The sequence below is a fragment of the Oncorhynchus keta genome, unplaced genomic scaffold (assembly GCF_023373465.1).
Source record: "Oncorhynchus keta strain PuntledgeMale-10-30-2019 unplaced genomic scaffold, Oket_V2 Un_scaffold_1526_pilon_pilon, whole genome shotgun sequence".
Lineage (NCBI taxonomy): Eukaryota > Metazoa > Chordata > Actinopteri > Salmoniformes > Salmonidae > Oncorhynchus > Oncorhynchus keta.
In genome coordinates, this window is record NW_026290798.1 from 846,118 (window position 1) to 871,807 (window position 25,690).

Sequence of the window (25,690 nt, forward strand, 5' to 3'; positions counted from 1 at the left end):
GACCCACGCCAAATATTTTCAGTCAAATTGGAGTGGGTCTAGGGTTTCTGGGATAATGGTGTTGATGTGATCCATGACCAGCCATTCAATGCACTTCATGGCTACAGACGTGAGTGCTACGGGTCAGTAGTCATTTAGACAGGTTACCTTAGTGTTCTTGGGCACAGGCACTATGGTGGTCCGCTTAAAACATGTTGGTATTACAGACTCGGAGAGGGAAAGGTTGAAAATGTCAGTGAATACGGTTGCTGGTTGGTCAGCGCATGCTCACAGTAATATGGCTAATATTGCTGTAATTGTCGGATAGAAAATAGAAATAGAATATGAAAACATAGATATTGAGATGTATCCAGTACACATTGTCAAAGTATTTCAAGTGCATGACACAAAAACACATTACTTTCCTATGGCTATAAAGTTGCAAAAGTTACAGAAAAGTGATATCTCACGTACCTCGTGATATCCAGTCAGTGATCTATCACATGGATCAAAATCATTCAACCTGCTGAACTGCTGTCAAAGTCACGCCCACACTGATGACGCACATGATTAGGGGTGTTAACCTGCGATGCGTTGCAGTGGCGTAGGGCTAATCTAGCTACTGGATGCTAACAAGTCTCTCTCTTTATATTGAGGACAAATACGATATCACAGTGGAAGACAGTTAGTCAGCCAAGTATCGGACAATATACATCGCATCTTCACTGGATTACTGCGCGTGAGGAGATTCATCCTTGCATTTGTGTGTAATTTTAGCTAGCCTGCTTGCTAGTTAGTTAACATCCAGCTAGCCTGTCAGACGGGCTGTTTGAAAGGTGGGGAGCCTACTTTGCTGCATTTAACGACGCTCATCATTCCACATGGTCGCCGCTGGTATAAGGTTAACAGTATGGATGTTGTCAATATACTAGAATTGAATACGTGAAATGTCATCGACCCACATTGTCTATTGCTACAGGTGACCGCTAGCGAGCTCTGTTACAGGACTTGCCCTTCTGTCTCAGTCCGAAACAGAGCTAGCTTGTTGTCACCTGTAGTAATAGACAAAATAGGTCGACGACACTTCATGTATCCAAATTCAATTATAGTACATTGACAACAACCATACTATTAACCACCTACCAGCGCAGAACATGTGGAATAGCTAAATTAGCCACAGTAATATCCCAACCAAGGAAAAACAAGTCTTGGTCTGACAAGGAAGTGCTGCACTTCTCTTGACTGTTTTCAGGTTCAGGCTCGTTATGATTTGACAGCTAGTTAACAGTTGATTTACTTTGTCATGCACTGCAACGGTGTGTTGCAACTCAGTTTGTTTGTATCCAGCATAGGACATGTCATGTGGCTGTTCGCACTAGTCTTAAAGTTGCCACATAAAGTGACGCCACTGAGCTAGTCATGATGTTACTGAACATCATCGCCAGTGAGAATATAATGGAGATTGCACCGTTTTAAGCACATTAATAATAATCACGTTGTGTTGGTGTATTCTCCATTCGCCCGACTTTTACCATAGACTACATTCTTTGACATGTCAAACATGCATGTTTTCTCTCTTTGCAGTGTGGTGAAACCAGATGAACAAGTTTGAACTCTTTCTGACCACCAAATGAAATCCTAAATATCTCCAGTCCCAGCCTTCAGACAGGCACAATGGAGGAGTCAGATGTGGAGCGTGAGTGACCTCTATTCATAGTTGTGTGCTTATGCCATTACCTCTTTTGATATTGGCTATCCCTTGCATGCTGTTTGGTGGTATGAATAGACCCCAGGTCTCTCATTTGTGTCTCATTCCTCCTCCACGTCTATTCTGTATTCTCTCACTCCTCCTCCACGTCTATTCTGTGTTCTCTCACTCCTCCTCCACGTCTATTCTGTGTTCTCTCACTCCTCCTCCCGTCTATTCTGTGTTCTCTCACTCCTCCTCCGTCTATTCTGTGTTCTCTCCTCCTCCACGTCTATTCTGTATTCTCTCACTCCTCCTCCACGTCTATTCTGTGTTCTCTCACTCCTCCTCCCCGTCTATTCTGTGTTCTCTCACTCCTCCTCCATCTATTCTGTGTTCTCTCACTCCTCCTCCACGTCTATTCTGTGTTCTCTCACTTCTGTATTCTGTGTTCTCACTCCTCCTCCGTCTATTCTGTGTTCTCTCACTCCTCCTCCACCTCTTCTGTGTTCTCTCACTCCTCCTCCACTTCTGTGTTCTCTCACTCCTCTATTCTGTGTTCTCTCACTCCTCCTCCACGTCTATTCTGTGTTCTCTCACTCCTCCTCCACGTCTTCTGTGTTCTCTCACTCCTCCTCCACGTCTATTCTGTGTTCTCTCACTCCTCCTCCACGTCTATTCTGTGTTCTCTCACTCCTCCTCCACGTCTATTCTGTGTTCTCTCACTCCTCCTCCACGTCTATTCTGTGTTCTCTCACTCCTCCTATTCTGTGTTCTCTCACTCCTCCTCCACGTCTATTCTGTGTTCTCTCACGTCTATTCTGTGTTCTCTCACTCCTCCTCCACGTCTATTCTGTGTTCTCTCCTCCCCTCCATTCTGTCTATTCTGTGTTCTTCTCTCCTCCTCCTCTATTCTGTGTTCTCTCATTCTGTGTTCTCTCACTCCTCCTCCTCCGTCTATTCTGTGTCTATTCTGTGTTCTCTCCGTCTATTCTGTGTTCTCTCCTCCTCCCGTCATTCTGTGTTCTCTCACTCCTCCTCTCCTCCTCCGTCTATTCTGTGTTCTCTCACTCCTCCTCCGTCTATTCTGTGTTCTCTCACTCCTCCTCCGTCTATTCTGTGTTCTCTCACTCCTCCTCCGTCTATTCTGTGTTCTCCTCCTCCTCCTCCGTCTATTCTGTGTTCTCTCACTCCTCCTCCTCCGTCTATTCTGTGTTCTCTCACTCCTCCTCCTCCGTCTATTCTGTGTTCTCTCACTCCTCCTCTCCGTCTATTCTGTGTTCTCTCACTCCTCCTCCGTCTATTCTGTGTTCTCTCACTCCTCCTCCTCTTCTATTCTGTGTTCTCTCACTCCTCCTCTCTGTGTTCTCTCACTCCTCCTCCTCCGTCTATTCTGTGTTCTCTCACTCCTCCTCCGTCTATTCTGTGTTCTCTCACTCCTCCTCCTCCGTCTATTCTGTGTTCTCTCTCTCCTCCTCCGTCTATTCTGTGTTCTCTCACTCCTCCTCGTCTATTCTGTGTTCTCTCACTCCTCCTCTATTCTGTGTTCTCTCACTCCTCCTCCGTCTATTCTGTGTCTCCGTCTATTCTGTGTTCTCTATTCTGTGTTCTCTCACTCCTCCTCCTCGTCTATTCTGTGTTCTCTACTCCTCCTCCTCCGTCTATTCTGTGTTCTCTCACTCCTCCTCCTCTATTCGTCTATTCTGTGTTCTCTCACTCCTCCTCCTCCGTCTATTCTGTGTTCTCTCACTCCTCTCTCCTCCGTCTATTCTCACTCCTCCTCCACGTCTATTCTGTGTTCTCTCACTCCTCCTCCGTCTATTCTGTGTTCTCTCACTCCTCCTCCTCCTATTCTGTGTCTATTCTGTGTTCTCTCACTCCTCCTCCTCCACGTCTATTCTGTGTCTCTCTCCTCCGTCTATTCTGTGTTCTCTCCTCCTCCTCCGTCTATTCTGTGTTCTCTTCCTCTCACTCCTCCTCCCGTCTATTCTGTGTTCTCTCATTCTGTGTTCTCTCACTCCTCCTCCCCGTCTATTCCTCCTCCTCCGTCTATTCTGTGTTCTCTCACTCCTCCTCCTCCGTCTATTCTGTGTTCTCTCACTCCTCCTCCGTCTATTCTGTGTTCTCTCACTCCTCCTCCTCCGTCTATTCTGTGTTCTCTCACTCCTCCTCCTCCGTCTATTCTGTGTTCTCTCACTCCTCCTCCTCCGTCTATTCTGTGTTCTCTCACTCCTCCTCCTCCGTCTATTCTGTGTTCTCTCACTCCTCCTCCTCCGTCTATTCTGTGTTCTCTCACTCCTCCTCCTCCGTCTATTCTGTGTTCTCTCACTCCTCCTCGTCTATTCTCTCCTCCTCCTCCTGTTCTGTGTTCTCTCTCTCCTCCTCCGTCTATTCTGTGTTCTCTCCTCCTCCGTCTATTCTGTGTTCTCACTCCTCCTCCGTCTATTCTGTGTTCTCTCACTCCTCCTCCTCGTCTATTCTGTGTTCTCTCACTCCTCCTCCTCCGTCTTCTCTCCCCGTCAGAGGTTACCCTGGCCCTGCTGGATTCAGCCAATGACAAGGACCCAGTGGTCAGGGAGCAGGTCAGGAAGTCCATACTGACCCTGGGGAAGCAGCAGCCTAACAAGGTCCTGTCCATGTGCCAGGACTACCTGGTCAAGCACCCCAAGGTCAGACACCACCACTACTACTGCCACTTACTGTTGATTAGAGAGACTGGAACACTATAATAGAAAGTCCCCAGTCTCATTAGCAATTTATGCAGAACTTGATGTGGCCCATGTTTGTAGGCTGTCTGTGTCTGTATTTGTGTTGAGGTAGGTGGTACTCAATGCTGGCCTATGTAAACATTGCTCTATGTTAACAATATTAATATAATCCTTTTACTACCAAGACCCAATAAAATTGTAATACAAGCCTGATGTTTAAAACCTACTGTGGCAGTCATGTGTTTCCATTGTACCTGAATAACAGCATAGATTTCTAGTTCTGTTTTTGAGGTGTCGTTCCTCTTAATTTCAGCCATTTATCTGTCCTGTCAACATCCTTGATGTAACTTTCACTCTCAGAACATGGGAAGTGGAGGTGTGACAGTGAAAGGGTTCTTAGAGATGAGAAGGCTACTGTACTGTGTGACCATAGCCCTCTGATGCAAGTGCAATTTCAGACAGCACCAATGCTGCTCTGTGCTGCAGATTTCCTTACAATGCTGGAGAGATAAGGTTTTAGAGTTGTATTAGTCGTTTGCATGGGATACACATGGTATACATCGTCCAATGAAATGCTCACTTGCAGGTTCCTTCTCGACAGTGCAACAACAATATGAAATAATAAAGTATTGCATTAGGATGTGATATGTTCTAACATGAAGAAATAACACACATCCTTCCAGAAGCTGGAGACCTTATCATCACTTCTCTGTTGACTGGGACTCTGCATGTGCTGCACCAATGATATGAATACAAAAGAGATGATGAAATGTACTGTATGGGAGAGACTTTTCATACAGGCCACTGTGTTGACATTAATGCATGTAGACTTAAGGCCTGTGTTTTGAAGTGAATTACAATGTAAACTTATTTTCCTGCAGCTTATCGTTGGGCACAGAGTTGTCATACTGCAGACGATTGAGCTGATTGTGAAGACCAAGATAGACGATATCAGTTACCCGAAAATCAAAAGCATCATTTCTTTGGCCTCCGATGAAATGACCCGATCAAAGGTTAGATTGTTTCTGATGATTGTTATTTGGTCTCATCTGAAATACAAAGTTGGTCATTAAATTTCTATGCTTTTAGCCTAATATTAACATGTACTCTAGTTATTCTTCTGAGAATGTACTTGATTTATCAGTGGTTATACTTTGTTCTAACATTGAGGCCATTGCATCAAGCTGAACACATGAATAGTACCTGTTAGTTTTTGTATTTACATGAAAACAATGGCCCAGGGTTTGATTTCAACAGCTCAGTTATCATGTTTTTACAGGATGTTGTACCTGATTGGCAACAGGCAGCCAGCAATATTCTGGTTGCTGTGGGAAACAAGTACATCAATGACATCATGGAGGAAATCCTCAGCAAGTTCCAGCCAGGGATCCTGCCTCATTTTTTTGTGGTCCAAACATTATCAAGTCTCTCTGAATCCAATGGTAGGCAAACGCCAGACACAACGGTGTCAAGCACACTGTATAGAGCTGTCTAAATACTGAGGCTGCTGTCATGTATCCTTTCTGTCCTGTCACCTAGCTTCCGAGAAGCAGTTGTTTGTCTTTTTACAAAGACTATCCCCCTCAGTGTTTTCAAATTGCTTAGAGATCTCTTGGCATTGTAATAGAGGTAGAGTCTAACGTCTAATCTCACTTTTGTTGACAGTTTATGGCATGGTGCCGTTTCTCAATGCCATCTTGGGCACCATGCTCCCAATGCTGGGCATGGCCAAGCAGGACAACATGAAGTGGGTGTTCTCCTCTGGTAGGACTAGATGCACTATGTCCAACATACTGTATTATAGTTTATAGTGTTATAGTTTATTATTATTATTATTGTACATGGTTAAACATGCATTACCAGACCCAGTTTATAGACAGACCTTCCCTCCTTCTCCCAGCTCTGTCCCACTTCAGTGAGAGTATCCTGGAGTACTTAGCCAACCTGGACAAAGCTCCCGACCCGACGGTGAGAAAGGACACGTTCTCCAGTGAGATCTACGCAGCCTATGACATCCTCTACTGCAGCTGGCTCCAGAGCAGGGAATCCAAGGTACACCACATGACATTAAGAGGAGCAGGAAACCAATTTATTTCTCCTAATTACATTTCTGTCTCAACGGTCCCTCTGTTGTAGGGATGTCTTGATGAACGCAACCCCTTAGACTGTGCTGGTATTTATAGGGAAGGGAGGAGAGGTCCACAGTCACAGCCAGGTCAATGACTGATATCAGATGAATAAAGACATTGAGGAGAGTTTCCTGAACATATTTGCCTGGTTAATTCTCAGCAAGGTTATGCAGAAATGTTTTCTTGTGGTTTCCGAGTAGAGGACATAATCACAGTGCAGGTTGGTCTAGGCTTGTGGGCTAACAAATATTCCCTTATCTGTAATCTGGTCATAAACTCTGTATTCCTCCATTTGGTTATGACATGATTAGCCACAGAGTAACTGCAGCATAACTGCTGCTCTCTTCATGTTTGAGAATGCCAGAAGTAACATGACTCCCCGTCTCTGCATTGGTAAACAGATTTCTGCTTCAGTTAGATGTGGATTCTGTTGATTCAATCTTTTTCCAGTGGTGGTATGTGTCCCAAATGGCATTGTATTCCCTAAATCACGTGTCAAACTAATTCCATGGAGCGCTGAGTGTCTGCTGCTTTTCACTCCTCGCTTGTACTTAATTGATGAATTAAGGTCACTAATTAGTAAACAACTCCTTACCTGGCTGTTGAGTTCTTGAGAGGAAAAAAAAAAAACCTGCAGACACTAGGCCTTCCGTGGAAAGAGTGACACCCCTGCCCTATAGTGTGCACTACTTCTGACCAGAACCCTTAGGGTTCATAGGGTTCTGGTCAAACCTGATGCTGCTGTATCTGGTCAAAAATAGCACACTGTAGAGAATAGGGTGCCATTTGGGACGCAGTCCTAGTGTGGTGTTTCTCTCTCTCTCTCCCTGGCTGGGGCCGTAGCTACGACTAACTGTGGTGTTTCTCTCTCTCTCTCTCCTTGGCCGTAGCTACGACTAACTGTGGTGTTTCTCTCTCTCTCTCTCCCTGGCCGTAGCTACGACTAACTGTGGTGTTTCTCTCTCTCTCCCTGGCCGTAGCTACGACTAACTGTGGTGTTTCTCTCTCTCTCTCCCTGGCCGTAGCTACGACTAACTGTGGTGTTTCTCTCTCTCCCTGGCCGTAGCTACGACTAACTGTGGTGTTTCTCTCTCTCTCTTTCCCTGGCCGTAGCTACGACTAACTGTGGTGTTTCTCTCTCTCTCTCTCTCCCCCTGGCCGGGGCTGTAGCTAGGACTAACTGTGGTGGTTCTCTCTCTCTCTCTCTCTCTCTCTCTCCCTGGCTGGGGCTGTAGCTACGACTGTGGTGTTTTCTCTCTCTCTCCCTAGCCGTAGCTACGACTAACTGTGGTGTTTCTCTCTCTCTCCCTGGCTGGGGCCGTAGCTACGACTGACTGTGGTGTTTCTCGCTCTCTCCCTGGCTGGGGCCGTAGCTACGACTAACTGTGGTGTTTCTCTCTCTCTCTCTTTCTCTCCCTGGCTGTAGCTACGACTAACTGTGGTGTTTCTCTCTCTCTCTCTCTCTCTCTCTCTTTCCCTGGCCGTAGCTACGACTAACTGTGGTGTTTCTCTCTCTCTCCCCCTGGCCGGGGCTGTAGCTAGGACTAACTGTGGTGTTTCTCTCTCTCTCCCTGGCCGTAGCTACGACTAACTGTGGTGTTTCTCTCTCTCTCCCTGGCTGTAGCTACGACTAACTGTGGTGTTTTCTCTCTCTCCCTGGCTGTAGCTACGACTAACTGTGGTGTTTCTCTCTCTCTCTCTCCCTGGCTGTAGCTACGACTAACTGTGGTGTTTCTCTCTCTCTCCCTGGCTGTAGCTACGACTAACTGTGGTGTTTCTCTCTCTCTCCCTGGCTGTAGCTACGACTAACTGTGGTGTTTCTCTCTCTCTCCCTGGCTAGTACTGTGGTGTTTCTCTCTCTCCCCTGGCTGTAGCTAGGACTGTGTGTTCTCTCTTCTCTCTCTCTCCACTGGCTGGTGCCGTAGCTGGCGACTAACTGTGGTGTTTCTCTCTCTCTCCTGGCTGGGGCTGTAGCTACGACTAACTGTGGTGTTTCTCTCTCTCTCCCTGGCTGTAGCTACGACTAACTGTGGTGTTAACTCTGGGCTGTAGCTACGACTGTGGTGTTTTCTCTCTCTCTCTCCCTAGCCGTAGCTACGACTAACTGTGGTGTTTCTCTCTCTCTCCCTGGCTGGGGCCGTAGCTACGACTGACTGTGGTGTTTCTCGCTCTCTCCCTGGCTGGGGCCGTAGCTACGACTAACTGTGGTGTTTCTCTCTCTCTCTCTCTTTCCCTGGCCGTAGCTACGACTAACTGTGGTGTTTCTCTCTCTCTCCCCCTGGCCGGGGCTGTAGCTAGGACTAACTGTGGTGTTTCTCTCTCTCTCCCTGGCCGTAGCTACGACTAACTGTGGTGTTTCTCTCTCTCTCCCTGGCTGTAGCTACGACTAACTGTGGTGTTTCTCTCTCTCTCCCTGGCTGTAGCTACGACTAACTGTGGTGTTTCTCTCTCTCTCCCTGGCTGTAGCTACGACTAACTGTGGTGTTTCTCTCTCTCTCTCCCCCTGGCCGGGGCTGTAGCTACGACTAACTGTGGTGTTTCTCTCTCTCTCTCCCTGGCTGTAGCTACGACTAACTGTGGTGTTTCTCTCTCTCTCTCTCCCTGGCTGTAGCTACGACTAACTGTGGTGTTTCTCTCTCTCTCTCCCTGGCTGTAGCTACGACTAACTGTGGTGTTTCTCTCTCTCTCCCTGGCTGTAGCTACGACTAACTGTGGTGTTTCTCTCTCTCTCCTCCCTGGCTGTAGCTACGACTAACTGTGGTGTTTCTCTCTCTCTCTCCCTGGCTGTAGCTACGACTAACTGTGGTGTTTCTCTCTCTCTCCCTGGCTGTAGCTACGACTAACTGTGGTGTTTCTCTCTCTCTCCCTGGCTGTAGCTACGACTAACTGTGGTGTTTCTCTCTCTCTCCCTGGCCGTAGCTACGACTAACTGTGGTGTTTCTCTCTCTCTCCCTGGCTGTAGCTATGACTAACTGTGGTGTTTCTCTCTCTCTCCATGGCTGTAGCTACGACTAACTGTGGTGTTTCTCTCTCTCTCCATGGCTGTAGCTACGACTAACTGTGGTGTTTCTCTCTCTCTCCCTGGCCGTAGCTACGACTAACTGTGGTGTTTCTCTCTCTCTCCCTGGCTGGGGCCGTAGCTACGACTAACTGTGGTGTTTCTCTCTCTCTCCCTGGCCGTAGCTACGACTAACTGTGGTGTTTCTCTCGCTCCCTGGCTGGGGCCGTAGCTATGACTAACTGTGGTGTTTCTCTCTCTCTCCCTGGCTGGAGCCGTAGCTATGACTAACTGTGGTGTTTCTCTCTCTCTCCCTGGCTGTAGCTACGACTAACTGTGGTGTTTCTCTCTCTCCCTGGCTGGGGCCGTAGCTATGACTAACTGTGGTGTTTCTCTCTCTCTCCCTGGCTGGGGCCGTAGCTATGACTAACTGTGGTGTTTCTCTCTCTCTCCCTGGCTGTAGCTACGACTAACTGTGGTGTTTCTCTCTCTCCCTGGCTGGGGCCGTAGCTATGACTAACTGTGGTGTTTCTCTCTCTCTCCCTGGCTGTAGCTATGACTAACTGTGGTGTTTCTCTCTTTCCCTGGCTGGGGCCGTAGCTACGACTGACGGTGGCAGAAGCAGTGGGATCCATGAGTCACCTGATGGCCCATGATAAACTGGAGGAGCAGCTTCCCAAACTCATTCCCACAATCCTCTCCCTGTACAAGAAGAACACGGAGCATTACGTCATCAGTAAGGTAGGTCGGCCTCTAATGACCGCTGCTGGTGTTCTATACAGGGAATAAAGTGCTGTATGTGAGGCACCCAGAGAGTTCAGCAGTTTGCCTGGTCCAGATCTGTGTGTGTAATAGTTTAGCTAACTCTTCTGACCTGCCAGTGTCCTGTCAATCAGGTAGGGCCCCCAGGAGGTAGGGCTCCCCCAGGAGGTATGCTTGTCATGTTCTCACACCAAGATGCCTGGTTGTCTTGGCATGACAATGGTAGTTAGCTGTGGAGTTGACTGAAGCACATACCGATTCAGACCAGGGTACTCTGCAGTCTGGCACTATGGTATTTATGTTGATTGGGACTTTCATTTCTTCTTTAATGGAGTCCTATTCTCCCAGTCATTCATCAGTCCTGTATCAGTATTTTAGTCTAAGTTTCCCAACACTGTCTGCTCTGCTCACTAATCAGCTCATGTTGTTTTCACCTCTCCTGCAGAGCCTGTGTCAAGTTCTGGATGCTTCTGTGAACATGGGCAGCAGAGTTCTGGAGACGCAGATCGACAGCCTGCTCACTACTCTATACCAGCAGGTACGGCAACGTGACAGTCCCCTGATGGCACAGTACAATGCAATGTTGAGGGAGCTAGCATGCAAGCATTTCACTGCACCTTTTACACATGCTGCACACTGTTGATATAACTAATAACATTTGATTTGAAAGTACTTCCTTGAACACACAAAGCTTCTGGTCACTCTGCCTGGGCTGTTTGCGCAATGTCAATAGGATGTTTTTCTGTATTTAGCATAGCTAGTAATACTAGACACGGACTATAAGGTTTCTCTATAACAGGATACATAATAAATCACTTCCTGTTGTAGTCACATGGTTTGTGACTCGCCCTATGCGCCTTTGAAATTTCAAATTGGTTTGATTGCACTTAGGTCAACATCAATTAGACTGAATCAAGAACACACTTCCTTTTCAATATGGATTGGTTGATTTGTATGAATAATGGTTCATGTACCTACATGTACAGTAATTCTCATTTTGCTCCCCCTCCAGGTTTGTGCACCTGTTGACTACAGCAACCCACTGACGGTGAAGAATCACAACGAGGTATTGAGATGCTTCAGCATTCTAGGTTGGTTGTCTGTTCTTCAATAATCCGTGTGTGTGTGTTGTTCTCTGGGTTTATTGGATTGAGAGGTCAGGGTTGTAGTCATTTAAGTGAATGTTACAGATAGAAATGTGTTGAATAGAATTGACACGATTCCTTATTCTACATGACAATCACAACTGTTCTACCCAATCTATTTCTACTGGAAGGTTCTAGAACAGGCTCCTTGACCTGGTCTTTGTTAGACCAGTATGTGGAGTTGTAATCCAGGAGTCATTTGCTGCCTGTTGGAGAGGGAGGGATTTAAGCAACAGTCCCCCTGCCACACAGACACAATGCTGCTGCAGCAATATGCCACATGTCTGTCTTCACTGCTCTTCCAACTTATGGAGTTTGGCTTGAAGACCTTTGGGCTGCAACGTGTAGAAGGATGTTATGAGGGGCTGGTCATCATAGTTTGGACTGTGAGCATTCTGTGTGCTTGCATCTAGATATTACTGTCTGGGCCTAATATATATTATTTTAGTAATAACACATCCTAGATCTGAATGAATGAAATATTCTTATTAAATACTTTTTTCTTTACATAGTTGAATGTGCTGACAACAATCACACATTATCAATGGAAATCAAATTTATCAACCAATGGAGGTCTGGATTTGGAGTTGCACTCAAAATTAAAGTGGAAAACCACACAACAGGTTGATCCAACTTTGATGTAATGTCCTTAAAACAAGTCAAAATGAGGCTCCGTAGTGTGTGTGGCCTCCACGTGCCTGTATGACCTCCCTACAACGCCTGGGCATGCTCCTGATGAGGTGGCGGATGGTCTCCTGAGGGATCTCCTCCCAGACCTGGACTAAAGCATCAGCCAACTCCTGGACAGTCTGTGGTGCAACATGGCATTGGTGGATGGAGCGAGACATGATGTGCTCAATTGGATCAGGTCTGGGGAACGGGCGGGCCAGTCCATAGCATCAATGCCTTCCTCTTGCAGGAACTGCTGATATACTCCAGCCACATGAAGTCTTGCATTAGGAGAAACCCAGGGCCAACCGCACCAGCATATGGTCTCACAAGGGGTCTGAGGATCTCATTTCGGTACCTAATGGCAGTCAGGCTACCTCTGGCGAGCACATGGAGGGCTGTGCGGCCCCCCCAAAGAAATGCCACCCCACACCATGACTGACCCACCGCCAAACCGGTTATGCTGGAGGATGTTGCAGCCAGTGGCGAATTTGCCAATCTCGGTGTTCTCTGGCAAATGCCAAACGTCCTGCACTGTGTTGGGTTGTAAGCACAACCCCCAACTGTGGACGTCGGGCCCTCATACCACCCTCATGGAGTCTGTTTCTGACTGTTTGAGCAGACACATGCACATTTGTGGTCTGCTGGAGGTCATTTTGCAGGGCTCTGGCAGTGCTCCTGCTCCTCCTTGCACAAAGGCGGAGGTAGCGGTCCTGCTGCTGGGTTGTTGGCCTCCTCCACGTCTCCTGATGTACTGTCCTGTCTCCTGGTAGCGCTTCCATGCTCTGGACACTACGCTGACAGACACAGAAAACCTTCTTGCCACAGCTCGCATTGATGTGCCATCCTGGATGAGCTGCACTCCCTGAGCCAATTGTGTGGGTTGTAGACTCCGTCTCATGCTACCACTAGAGTGAAAGCACCGCCAGCATTCAAAAGTGACCAAAACATCAGCCAGGAAGCATAGGAACTGAGAAGTGGTCTGTGGTTTTTACCTGTAGAACCACTCCTTTATTGGGGGTGTCTTGCTAATTGCCTATAATTTCCACCTGTTGTCTATTTCATTTTCACAACAGCAAGTGAAATTTATTGTCAATCAGTGTTGCTTCCTAAGTGGACAGTTTGATTTCACAGAAGTGTGATTGACTTGGAGTTCCATTGTGTTGTTTATGTGTTCCCTTTATTTTTTGAGCAGTGTTTATATATTTTCAGATCTGGGTAATTTCCTTCACATTGTATAATATAAAATGATCATGGAATTGTAGAATCAGTATTAATTGGTTCTGTTACCTACATGGTACGGTACTAGGCCGATATAACATATTCAGAGTTCGACTGTTTTCCCTCTACAACTAATACAAGACTCCTTGTGTCTCAAGAGGCACCCTACTGTCTATATAGTGCTCTACTTCTAACCAGAACCCTATAGGCCCTGGTCAACAGTAGTGCACAATAAAGGGAATAGGGTGCTATTGTGAACAAGGTCTTTGTTATTCTAGAACACAGAGCTTCTGCAGAGAAACTACATGATGGACACCATGTCCTCCTGTAATGAGATAATCCATGATTTAGATCTTAGATGGTATGACTTCACTCAGAGGTAAATGTGTTTAAACTTTAAACAGTGGTCTGACTCTGTGCCATACGCTTCCTTCCTTCTCAGCCAACACCTTCCCAGACCGGCTGGTCATGTTTGTGCTTCAGAAACTGGAGAACAGTAATGAGAGGATCCGCATGGGCTCCCTGGCTGTGCTCCGACACCTCATCAACTCCTCCAGTAAGACTGCTAATTAGTCTGGCTCGGGCCTGTCTGCACAGGACAGGAGGCACTTACTGCAGTGTATATATAGACACTACTACAGACTGATTATATATATATATATATATGCACTACTACTAACTTACCGTATGCCTATAGTCACTGCTACAGTATACATAGACACTACTACTAATTTACTACATTATATACAGTACCGGTCAAAAGTTTGAACACACCTACTCATTCAAGCGTTTTTCTTTATTTACCGGTTTTCTACATTGTAGAATAATAGTGAAGACATCAAAACTATGAAATAACACATGGAATCCTATAGTAACCAAAAAAAGTTTTAAACAAATCAAAATATAGTTTACATTTGAGATTTTTGAAAGTAGCCACCCTTTGCCTTGATAACAGCTTTGCACACTCTTGGCATTCTCTCAACCAGCTTCACCTGGAATGCTTTTCCAACAGTCTTAAAGGAGTTCCCACATATGCTGAGCACTTGTTGGCTGCTTTTCCTACCTAAAAGGCACCTAAAGATTCTCAGACCATGAGAAACAAGATTCTCTGGTCTGATAAAAGCACGGTTGAACTCTTAGGCCTGAATGCCAAGTGTCACATCTGGATGAAACCTGGCACCATCCCTATGGTGAAGCATGGTGGTGGCAGCATCAGGCTGTGTGGGTGTTTTTCAGCAGCAGGGACTGGGAGACTAGTCAGAATCGAGGCAAAGATGAATGGAGCAAAGTACAGAGAGATCCTTGATGATAACCTGCTCCAGAGAGCTCAGGATCTCAGAATGGGACGAAGGTTCACCTTCCAACAGGACAACGACCCTAAGCACACAGCCAAGACAACGCAGGAGTGGCTAAGGGACAAGTCTCTGAATGTCCTTGAGTGGCCCAGCCAGAACCCGGTCTTGAACCCGAGCGAACATCTCAGGAGAGACCTGAAAATAGCTATGCAGCAATGTTCCCCATCCATCCTGACAGAGCTTGAGAAGAATGGGATAAAGTTCCCAAATACAGCTGTGTGCCAAGCTTGCTGCGTCAGACCCAAGAAGACTCAAGGCTTTAATCACTGCCAAAGGTGCTTTAACAAAGTACCGAGTAAGGGGTCTGAATACTTATGTAAATGTTATATTTCTGTTTTTTCTATTTTGATAAATTAGCAAAAATGTCTTAACCTGTTTTTGCTTTGTCATTATGAGGTATTGTGTGTAGATTTAATGAGGGGGAAAAAACCTTTAATACATTTTAGGATAGGGCTGTAACATAACAAAATGTAGAGAAAAAACATTCCCAAGCCACTGTACATGGTGTGCTTCACATAATGGCATCAGTTGGATTTTATTTAGCGGTTATCCCATGTCCTAACAGTCGACACATCTTCACCACTTTTTTTTTTTCACCACACGTCATTTGCAGGGGACACAGGTGTCTTGGGTTCTGTTCTCTGTGCATCTGTCTCCTCCCTGGGAGCTGTGTGCAATTTGCCTCGTGCAAAGGCTCATGGGGAATCTGCTGCTACCTTGACTCTCCTATGTCTCTCAGGTAGCCCATATGCCAGAATCGTGATGAAGTCTCTCCTGGGCATGGTGTTGGCCATGTACTTCTTGAACAACACGTGTGTGTGTGTGTGGTGACAGCAGCCAAGTCAAGCATGTTGTAAAACACAGCAACAGGCCAGCATCGGGTGCCTCCTTTCAGAGTGCAGCTGTGCCATCTGATCAAAAACATCCACACCAATTTATGGTGTAAAACCATTCAAATAATTATATGCCCTCTTAAAACTGGTTCTAACTCCAGTTCTGTTTGTGATATTAAGATTCTAACAACCCGTGTCTTTTTATGTAGACTTATTTAAGGGAAGTCAAGGACAGGGGGGGGGGCATGACTTAAATGGCAGAGTAATAAAATACTTTCATGAACAGTCAAAATGACTACATTAGCAGTTAGTGTTATTTGACCCTGTTCTCTGGATTTGAAAGCATCACTGGTACTTACAAAGGACTTGTTTTGATATGAAATGACCTCATGATGTTACTGAAGGCTTTCTGTCTGTGATCTAGCATCCATTATGGAGTCGAAGAAGCTTCTCATCCTGGCCAGCATCAGACAACCACTGGCTGACCACAGCAATAAGGTAACCTCATGCCGTGTAAATATTGAACTGATACAATGTGGCATAGTTTTCTCTCCTAAAAGGCATAGAAAATAACAATGAACACAGTTTCAATGACCCATATCCATGTGCTGTAAAAACACATTTTCCATTGGGAAACATATCACACTTTATGGGCCAATTCCCAGACATGCATTAAATCTGGTCCTGGTTTGAAAATCACTTTCAATAGACTATAACATGTCTTTCAGTACAAACATATGCTTAATCAGGAAACCAGCGCTACATTTTATTCTTGTTGTGTTGTATTAGTATTTTGCTTGACCTCAGACAGAGATCAATCATTGCCCCCTGCAGGTGAAGAAGAGGGTTGTCCAGGTGATCAGTGCCATGGCTCACCATGGTTACCTGGAGCTGGAGGGAGGAGACCTGCTGGTCAAGTTTATCATCCAACACTGTGCTCTCCCCGACACCTACTATGTACGTTTGTCATATCGACAATCCCTTTTGGCCTGGAGACATTCTCCTCGGCGAGGGATTAGCATGACATTGTAGATGGTGGATCAGCTAAAACTACTCTCTGACGGTGGTCCGTGTGTTTCTAAAGAACTGTGTGTGGGTTTGGTCTGTTGCAGCGTCCAGGCCAGCGCCCCAGTGACCCAGAGGAAGTAACCAATGAGGCGCTGCGGAGCATGTGTGACAACACACTTCACCTCTTCACTACGACCGTGGGACGCCTGACTGACGTGAGTCTACTGCATGGAGATAAGAGGTCTCTCTCGGCAGGCAATCCATCACCTGTTTTCTTCTCTCACATTAACATTATTTATCTGATCAGCATATTTATGCACAAACATATTTTGTCGTTCATGAAATCATTTCAGGTATAGAGGCAGTGAACAAATGACATTTTAATGTTTGTTCCTGCTGGAAAAACGGCTTTCGAATACATCGAAGCCAAGTCACACTTAACACCAAACATAATACCGTTTTATGAGAAGAGCCTGAGGGTGGAATTGCTATAATATGGAGTTTTGTGTAAAGAAGCTCAGTCAGTTCATATTTTCCTATCATCAGATGTCTTGAGGGGAAAACCAGCTCACATCCAAAGACGGCATCACCCTGTCTGTTTTACAGCCAATCACTCTGCTCTTAGTTACTTGTTCCTTTGCACTTCCCAACATCAACACTCTCTGAGATGATATGTCTCTTGTATTACTTCCCACTGGAAGCTATGAGACAAGGCATTGACAGAGACTGAAGAGAACAATGATTTACCATGTCTTCATGGTATTACATGTCTGCAGAATTGGGTTCAAATCATACATGAAATATTTTGTTTGATTTATAGCTCTGGGTTTGATTTAGCATGCCTAGGAGCTCTGGGTTTGCACTTTTTTGACTATTCTATTGGTTCAATTGCACCAGGCAAACTCAATCTTGTGATATTACTGTACATCTGTGGCAGGTGCTGTGTTGCATGCTGTACTACCTGACTGTCTCTCTTCAGGTCCTGTGGCCCATGTTGCTGTACTACCTGACCCCAGGTCAGTACTCCAACGCCACCGCACCGCTCTGTAAGAGCCTCACGCTGTTGGGAACCAAGAAGAGAGCCTCCCAGGAACCCAACTTCAACATCGACTTCAACGAGCATGGTAGGTGTCTTTTAGAAGAAGGAGCTCTATTTACTAGGTGTGCAACAGAAATGTATATTTTCTATCCCTTCCTCCCTGGTAGACATTTACAGTAGGTTCATACACATTCCATTCATATTAACAAGGCATTATGATGTCATCACCATGAGCCGGGGGGGTCTTTTCCTCCCTCCCTTTCCCACTCGGAGTCAGTCTGGCGTTTCCGTATTGGAATTCGGCACACAGTCCCTTTAATGTAAAGGAGATGGTCGCAGCCCGGGCCCACTCCTCGTCAGCACTTCTTTGGGATTGGGAATGTTTTAATGTAAAGGAGATGGTCACACCCCGGGCCCACTCCTCGTCAGCACTTCTTTGGGATTGGGAATGTTTTAATGTAAAGGAGATGGTCGCAGCCCGGGCCCACTCCTCGTCAGCACTTCTTTGGGATTGGGAATGTTTTAATGTAAAGGAGATGGTCACACCCCGGGCCCACTCCTCGTCAGCACTTCTTTGGGATTGGGAATGTTTTAATGTAAAGGAGATGGTCACAGCCCGGGCCCACTCCTCGTCAGCACTTCTTTGGGATTGGGAATGTTTTAATGTAAAGGAGATGGTCACACCCCGGGCCCACTCCTCGTCAGCACTTCTTTGGGATTGGGAATGTTTTAATGTAAAGGAGATGGTCACACCCCGGGCCCACTCCTCGTCAGCACTTCTTTGGGATTGGGAATGTTTTAATGTAAAGGAGATGGTCACAGCCCGGGCCCACTCCTCGTCAGCACTTCTTTGGGATTGGGAATGTTTTAATGTAAAGGAGATGGTCACAGCCCGGGCCCACTCCTCGTCAGCACTTCTTTGGGATTGGGAATGTTTTAATGTAAAGGAGATGGTCACACCCCGGGCCCACTCCTCGTCAGCACTTCTTTGGGATTGGGAATGTTTTAATGTAAAGGAGATGGTCACACCCCGGGCCCACTCCTCCTCGTCAGCACTTCTTTGGGATTGGGAATGTTTTAATGTAAAGGAGATGGTCACACCCGGGCCCACTCCTCGTCAGCACTTCTTTGGGATTGGGAATGTTTTAATGTAAAGGAGATGGTCACACCCGGGCCCACTCCTCGTCAGCACTTCTTTGGGATTGGGAATGTTTTAATGTAAAGGAGATGGTCACACCCCGGGCCCACTCCTCGTCAGCACTTCTTTGGGATTGGGAATGTTTTAATGTAAAGGAGATGGTCACAGCCCGGGCCCACTCCTCGTCAGCACTTCTTTGGGATTGGGAATGTTTTAATGTAAAGGAGATGGTCACAGCCCGGGCCCACTCCTCGTCAGCACTTCTTTGGGATTGGGAATGTTTTAATGTAAAGGAGATGGTCACAGCCCGGGCCCACTCCTCGTCAGCACTTCTTTGGGATTGGGAATGTTTTAGTTTTTTTCTTCGTTGAAACTGTATTTTATACAGCCATTTTGTTCTCATTAAAGGGCTGTTGGTCGGTTCTTAGAGGCCAGACAGACCAGAGTGTCTGGTTCTGATTAGCTGAATGAGAAGCCACATGTATCACTAAATAAAGCACTAGCGTCAGCTGGGTCCTGAACTGTAAGGTCATTGTTTCAATGATTAAGCTGAACTCTTTGTGGGAGAAGTATGAGCCTGGCCAGTTAATCATTCAGTCATTCATTATAATGCTTAGTCTGCTATCAACCTTGTTTATTCTCATCTGTTTCTTCTTTCTAATTCAGTTAATCTTCCCTCCCCACATATACTGATGGTGCGGCTCTTGGTGAGTATGAAACCCTAATGACAGGCCACTTGAATGCTCATGGATTTCACTTTGCTATGTGGGTGTTATAAAACGTGAACTTGATTTAAACCCCCATGAAATATGATCAATGTCTCCAGTAATAGCTAGGCTATGTCTTTGTCTTACCTGTAAGTTGGGATGTGTGTGTCTCAGGTGAATGGTTCGTTCCCGTTCCGGAGTCGTGGCCATGGTGCACCGTCTCTGTCTCTACTGAACGTTATAAGTCCTAATATCCACCCCAACGCTGAGACACTCTGGGAGAAGGAGATCCCTGCTCTCCTCAGCTACCTGGAAGGTAAAGGACCTCAACTCAATGACCCCAGAGTCTTATAACCTGTAGCGAGCTATGTCTGTTTGTCAAATGGCACCCTATTCCCTATGTAGTGCCTATGGACCCTGGTCAAAAGTAGTGCACTGAAGAGGGTGCCATTTGGGGCTCATAATATATCTCTCTCTCTCCAAAGCAGAAATAACCCTGAGGGACTTGTATTGCTGCTGCAGTATTGACAGCATAGGAGGCTGTTTCAAACTTATTTTAATGTCACTGGTTTAAAATAGTTTTTCCTCCATGTAGTCTACTGAGAACTGACATAAAAAAAGACGCATGCTTCTACCACAACAGCTGCAGTTAAGGGATGTTATAATTGATTCACAATTTTAAAGGCAATATTTTATGGGCTATATATTTTTTTTGAGAACTTTTTTTTAATTTTTTTAGCTGTGGGCCATTTTCATCTTTCCATCATAAAAATACATAGCTTGGATTGAAGTAGAGCAGGGTATTAAAACGCATCTTAAATCATTTTAGCTCTTTGGTCGGTTTTGGAACATGTACAGAATATTCTGCTGCTGCTCTTTTTATTTTTTTGTTTTTGTCAGTGAGGAAGTCCGGCAAGCGAGGTCTTTTATTTATTTTTATTTTACCTTTATTTAACTAGGCAAGTCAGTTAAGAACAAATTCTTATTTTCAATGACTGCCTAGGAACAGTGGGTTAACTGCCTGTTCAAGGGCAGAACGACAGATTTGTACCTTGTCAGCTCGGGGTTTTGAATTTGCAACCTTCCGGTTACTAGTCTGAGTAGTATGGTCTATTCTTCTTTACAGAGTCTACCCCAGAAACACTAGACAACAAGAAATGGGAAGAGAGTCTATTACAGGTATGCCCATCTTTATCTAACATCCTCTTTGTCTGTCCCCACAACACTGTCAATAACAGTCACTATGGTGATCTTTATCTAACATCCTCTTTGTCTGTCCTCACAACACTGTCAATATGTAGAACAAATTTTGTCCCAAATGGCATCTTATTAATTTTATAATACACTACTTTTAACCAAGGTCAACAGTATTTCACTACATAGGGAATAGGGTGCCATTTGGGATGCATGCACTGTCTGACAGTGTTGGATAAGTGTTTTCTGTTTCAAAGGGATTTGATATACAACATTATGATGTGGTCACATGTCTGTGTGGTGGGGTTTTGTTTGGACATATGCAGTTCCTAGCCAAGTCCCTGGTGGCCATAGCTGATGACAAGTGGAGCTGTCAGCTGGCTGTAGAGGCCACACGTTACCTGTCCACCTACAACCAGTCCCTGGAAGAGAAGGTTAGTGAACAACCTCATCCTAACCTCTCTTCAAACATGAGTAGGGCCAAGAGTTGACCTGACCAGGAAGGTCTCTGGTCTCTACTTATAGTTCAGGGAAAACTCCTGGCCCTAACCATGAGATGTAACACATTCTATTTATTTGTCTCTTTGAACATGATCTTATTTAAAAGTACCTCAAGGAACTCTTCTGAACCTAATAAGCGTTAACATATTAAAACAATATATTTTATAAAGTATCCAGGTTGGTAGAACCTCATAAGCCTTAGCAAAATCTTAGTAAAATAATGTCTTCTACAAACGATCAAGGTTTCTCGTCTTGGCTTCATGGCTCTTTCCAGAGTTTCCTCTACAGGTGCATTGGTGTGACTCTGCAGCAGTGTTCCAATAAGGAAGTGGTCCAGAAGCAGCTACAGGAGATGCTGATCAGTGCACGACACAACGACGCCATCGAGAGAGCGGTAAAACCTCTTAGTCCCCGTTTTGAGTCAGGCCATGATCCTCTTGATAGCATTTGCTTTTATTTATCATCTTATGTTCAGCGTGACCTGTGATGTAATTGTCTGTGTAAGGCAGAGCGTCGCCGGGCAGGACAGTGTTTCTTTGTGCAGCTGAATTGCCCAGTTAAGACAGTCTTGTGACATGCACTCCTAAGCCTTTGCTTATTTTCAAAATGGAGGTCACGTCTGCCTTGCTAAGCTGTAATTTGTGTCTGGTGTTAAGTTTCCCCTCATTTCTGTTGTATTTTAACCAGATGATTGGGAATTGTGGTGTTTTTACAGTCTTTAGGCCTAATGGAGAGTGGTAGTGAAATTGTAATGCCGGTGTTAATGGTAATCTAGATGTACTGTTTGGTCATTGGAGGCTGAAGCGTCCATTAAACTGTGCTAATAGGGTGGGGTAATGGGTTTCCCAGGGTGTCGCCATGGGGATCGGGCTGTGTGCAAGCAGTCATCTCGATGCCACTCTGGCCAAACTGGACGACTTCGGGAAATCTGACGCCTTCAAGAAAGCCTCAGGAATATTCAGCCTGCTCAAAGTTAGTATGCTATTCGTGTTTTTATTTTCATTGTAGGTGGATAAACACAAACTTGGCAATGTCTGCCTGCCTTGGAGGTTCTATCTGCACCGTACAGTCAGCAATTTAACACGTTCAGATTGAAGATTTTATGGAGTTTGTTGATCTCTTTCTACTACTTTGAGCATTTGATTGAGCCTGCCTGGAGTGCCAGGTACAGTAGGCACGGTTTGCACTTTTGGGACTATTCCATTGGTTCCATTTCACCAGAAAAGCTCGATCAAGCCCTGCTAAAGTCATTTTAAAGGAAACGTGTACCGGTATTGATAAACTGATTTTTAATTAATATATATAATTTATATATTTGAATGTTTTTATAATGTTGACATAGCTTTTTAGTCCTACTAGGCTCAATCTGTGTCTGGGAGACCAGCCCCTACACCATAATCTTCCCATCTCTACCACCTCCTCCTCAGGACAAGAATGACTTGGATGTAGAGAAGATGAAGAGCACGCTGATCCTGTGTTACGGTTACGTAGCGCTCCACGCCCCAGAGGACCAGATCCTGTCCCGCATCGACTCGGACGTCCTCCGCAGCATCAGTAAGCACTTCAACACCAAGGTAAGGAGCTAGGTCTTGGGGAAGACACTCACATGATTGCTCCACCACATCCCTTTAATAAAGCTAGTCCACAACGTTTCCACCCAAGAGGGAATCTCTGTCAGGAAGCCCTGGATGAAACCGACAGCCAGCATCTCTCAAATTTAAATAGTTATTTTAGATGTTGTCATCAGTCTCAATGGACCCGTTTTGGCCTTCAGGGCACAGTCACAAAGTGTCTCAGAGTTGGAGTGCTGATCTAGGATCAGTTTTATCTTTTAAATCATAATGAATAAGAGGGGGGGGACCTGATCCTAGATCAGCACTCCTACTCTGAGACACTACAGGCCCAGGCCTTCATCAGCATAAAGACCGAAGAGAGTTAGTTTGGGTGTTACATTTGGCTGCCCATACTGTTAGAGTACAGAGGCCAGTCAAATTAAACCCCACTCCCATCTCCAACCATCCATTTATCCCCCCATTGCAGAGAGAGAGAATAGTCACTGAGCGATACCCGTTGCTGATCACCACACAGCACTGTGTTTTACCATCGACTTGTAATGCTCTCTCTTTCCTCAATGGCAGCGTTAGCTAGCCTAGTCAGAATAGCTGCAGTTTCACATTATTCCTGAAAATCTATTTTTTAACCTTCTCCGTTGGCCCAGTGAGCATGCTTGGGTTGGCATGGTACCGAGTGACCTCACAGAGCAGAAGTTGTGATAAGGCTGAGTCTGATGGAGTTAAGACATGCTGGTCAGACAGAGGATCCATCCCAAATGGCACCCTATTCCCTACATAGTGCACTATATAGTGAATTTGGGATGTACACAGACAGTCGGTTAGGCTCACTGCTCACAATTACATACTGGTGGTTATATCGTTAAAACCAACGATGGGTCATAATTGAGGCATTTGAAAGGTACATAAAACCACACAGCACAAACCACAGTGAAAGGAATGTGTGATTATATCAACCAGTTGGAGAAGTCACGCTACGTTGTAGTGTTTCAAATGTCTCACTCCTTTCATTCAGGAGGTCTCTGTCTCTCCATGGCTACCGATGAACCTGGTTTATATCCTCGGGTTCTTCTCCTGTAGCTGCCGGCCATATGCTTAGCATCACAATGACTGTCTGAAAACTAGTTGTCTTGGTTAAATGAGTCCTGTTAAACTGCAGCCTTCAGGGGCCGCTGCCAATGTACACTATGACCTCCAGATGTCCACTTGAATTGGATCATGGGATTTTATGTCCGTGGTTAGGGTGGGTCATTGGGCACACACACACACACACACACACGCACACACAAGGTGTTTAATGTTAAGAAGCCGAGTCTATATCCATCGAGTCGTTTGGGTTCCACACAGGGCTCATTTAATTGGCTAGTTGGCTAGCACTGTAACATTTGCTAACCTTTTTACTGCAATGTGGAAATAGAGGTTGAGTTCATCTGTATCTGTGAGACATTTAATGTATCGCTGTCCCATACCATGGTTAACCATCTAACCGGGGAACACTGTAGTCTCATAACATTTTCTTAATGAGGGGAAAGAGCATATTCTCTTCTCTTTAGGGGGATAGGATATATTCTCGTCTAGTAGCGTACACTTGTGGATTAAACCCCTTGTTGCTTTTATGTTGTACAGGTTCTGGGAATTAAAATAGAGACCAAGGTACCGTGACTGGACCCTAATGAAGGATCCTCTGTCGATCTCTCACTAAAACTCCTCTAACAATCTCTTCTCTCTAGAACACTGCTGCTTCAACTTTCTGAACTTTTAGAAGTAAATGGCTCCAGTTGAAAGATCAGCACCACATGTAGTTATGATGGGAGGCAGTGTATTTGTTTGCCTGTGTTTCAAAAGTTCAGAACGTTTAGTGCTTTTGAATGTCCCACTAACATGGTCTGACACTATGGTGTTTCTGAATGCCCTCCATGTCCTACTAACACGGTCTGACACTATGGTGTTTCTAGGGCCTTGTGGTTTCCTCCTTCCCCTTTTTGATCGAAGACACACACCAGCTCTTAGGTTGTGATGCCAAATCAGATGGTGGAATTTGATGTTCAAATTCTTTTTCCCCTTCCAGATCGCAAAGCTTACATTTCTGTCTGACATTTACAGTCTCCAAATCAAGGCAATACACCCTCTACTCTTTGATTGTTTAATTCATATTGACCTGTATCTACACATTGATTTTTAAGCCAACTGAAAAGTAGTCAAATTCATCTTCAGTAGAATGTGTGTCTTACCCAACCATAAGCTGTTGTTTCTTATGCCATTTTCTGAAACAGTTCTATTGTTGAGATGCTCTTAAGTTTTTTATAAGTTTTTTTATTTTTTATGGACCCCTGACATTTTCAACAGAATCTAAAAATCACTCTGGTTGAAATCCTTGTTCCTGCTCTAGGCTATCCAGATATCTCTAGATGTTTTATGAATGGCATAGGGAACTTTAGAATCATAGGGTAAGTGACTGTCTATGTATGCTTGAGGGCTGCACTATACAACTAATATTTGGTTGTCTTGCTCACAATGATGCGAACAAACTAAACCTCTGACTGCGATCGCCAATTGCCATGAACACAGTCTGAGGCTGTGTTTGTCTCTGTGTCCGTGTTTTTGTTTGTCTGTCTCCCTGTCTCTGTGTGTGTGTGTGTGTGTGTGTGTGTGTGTGTGTACGCTGTATCCCCCCCCGTCAGGACCTGACCATGAAGCTGAGTCTGATTCAGAGTGTGGGGCTCATAGCCAGGGCCATCAGCACCGTCGTACGTAATCAGGGCTACATGTTCGTACGCAAGCAGGAACTCATGGGAGTCATGATGGTCAGTGTTTGTCATGTTTATGTGCTCTGTTATGTCGTTGTTAGGACAGTGTTGTTAGAACAGTGTTGTGTCGTTGTTAGGACAGTGTTGTCGTCCTTATGATGGAGGGTTACATTAAATGTTACTGGATTTAGATCACACCAACTGTAAAACATTGTTTATGACTGCCTATGACAGCTGTTATATCTTAGGCAGCTGTTAGAAAGGCTTTATGATAGAAGGTCTGCTACAGTCAAGTGGTT

The 25,690-nt window shown here is 45.4% G+C and overlaps 1 protein-coding gene across 1 annotated transcript in view; it reads left to right on the top strand.

Annotated features, from left to right (window-relative positions):
• The first annotated feature begins 542 nt into the window (after positions 1-542).
• Positions 543-25,690, top strand: part of mroh1 (maestro heat-like repeat family member 1) — a 47,021-nt gene continuing 21,873 nt past the window's right edge. Inside the window, exons 1-24 of the mRNA XM_052514109.1 lie at positions 543-815; positions 1,564-1,675; positions 4,190-4,335; positions 5,256-5,387; positions 5,654-5,816; positions 6,040-6,138; positions 6,275-6,426; positions 10,102-10,242; positions 10,709-10,801; positions 11,276-11,354; positions 13,741-13,854; positions 15,911-15,984; positions 16,321-16,443; positions 16,599-16,709; positions 17,474-17,618; positions 19,338-19,378; positions 19,553-19,694; positions 20,505-20,557; positions 20,899-21,006; positions 21,348-21,467; positions 21,923-22,045; positions 22,501-22,647; positions 24,271-24,297; positions 25,326-25,448. Coding sequence (XP_052370069.1) covers positions 1,654-1,675; positions 4,190-4,335; positions 5,256-5,387; positions 5,654-5,816; positions 6,040-6,138; positions 6,275-6,426; positions 10,102-10,242; positions 10,709-10,801; positions 11,276-11,354; positions 13,741-13,854; positions 15,911-15,984; positions 16,321-16,443; positions 16,599-16,709; positions 17,474-17,618; positions 19,338-19,378; positions 19,553-19,694; positions 20,505-20,557; positions 20,899-21,006; positions 21,348-21,467; positions 21,923-22,045; positions 22,501-22,647; positions 24,271-24,297; positions 25,326-25,448 — 2,478 coding nt within the window. The 5' untranslated portion in view covers positions 543-815; positions 1,564-1,653. The remainder of the gene's footprint in view (positions 816-1,563; positions 1,676-4,189; positions 4,336-5,255; positions 5,388-5,653; positions 5,817-6,039; positions 6,139-6,274; positions 6,427-10,101; positions 10,243-10,708; positions 10,802-11,275; positions 11,355-13,740; positions 13,855-15,910; positions 15,985-16,320; positions 16,444-16,598; positions 16,710-17,473; positions 17,619-19,337; positions 19,379-19,552; positions 19,695-20,504; positions 20,558-20,898; positions 21,007-21,347; positions 21,468-21,922; positions 22,046-22,500; positions 22,648-24,270; positions 24,298-25,325; positions 25,449-25,690) is intronic.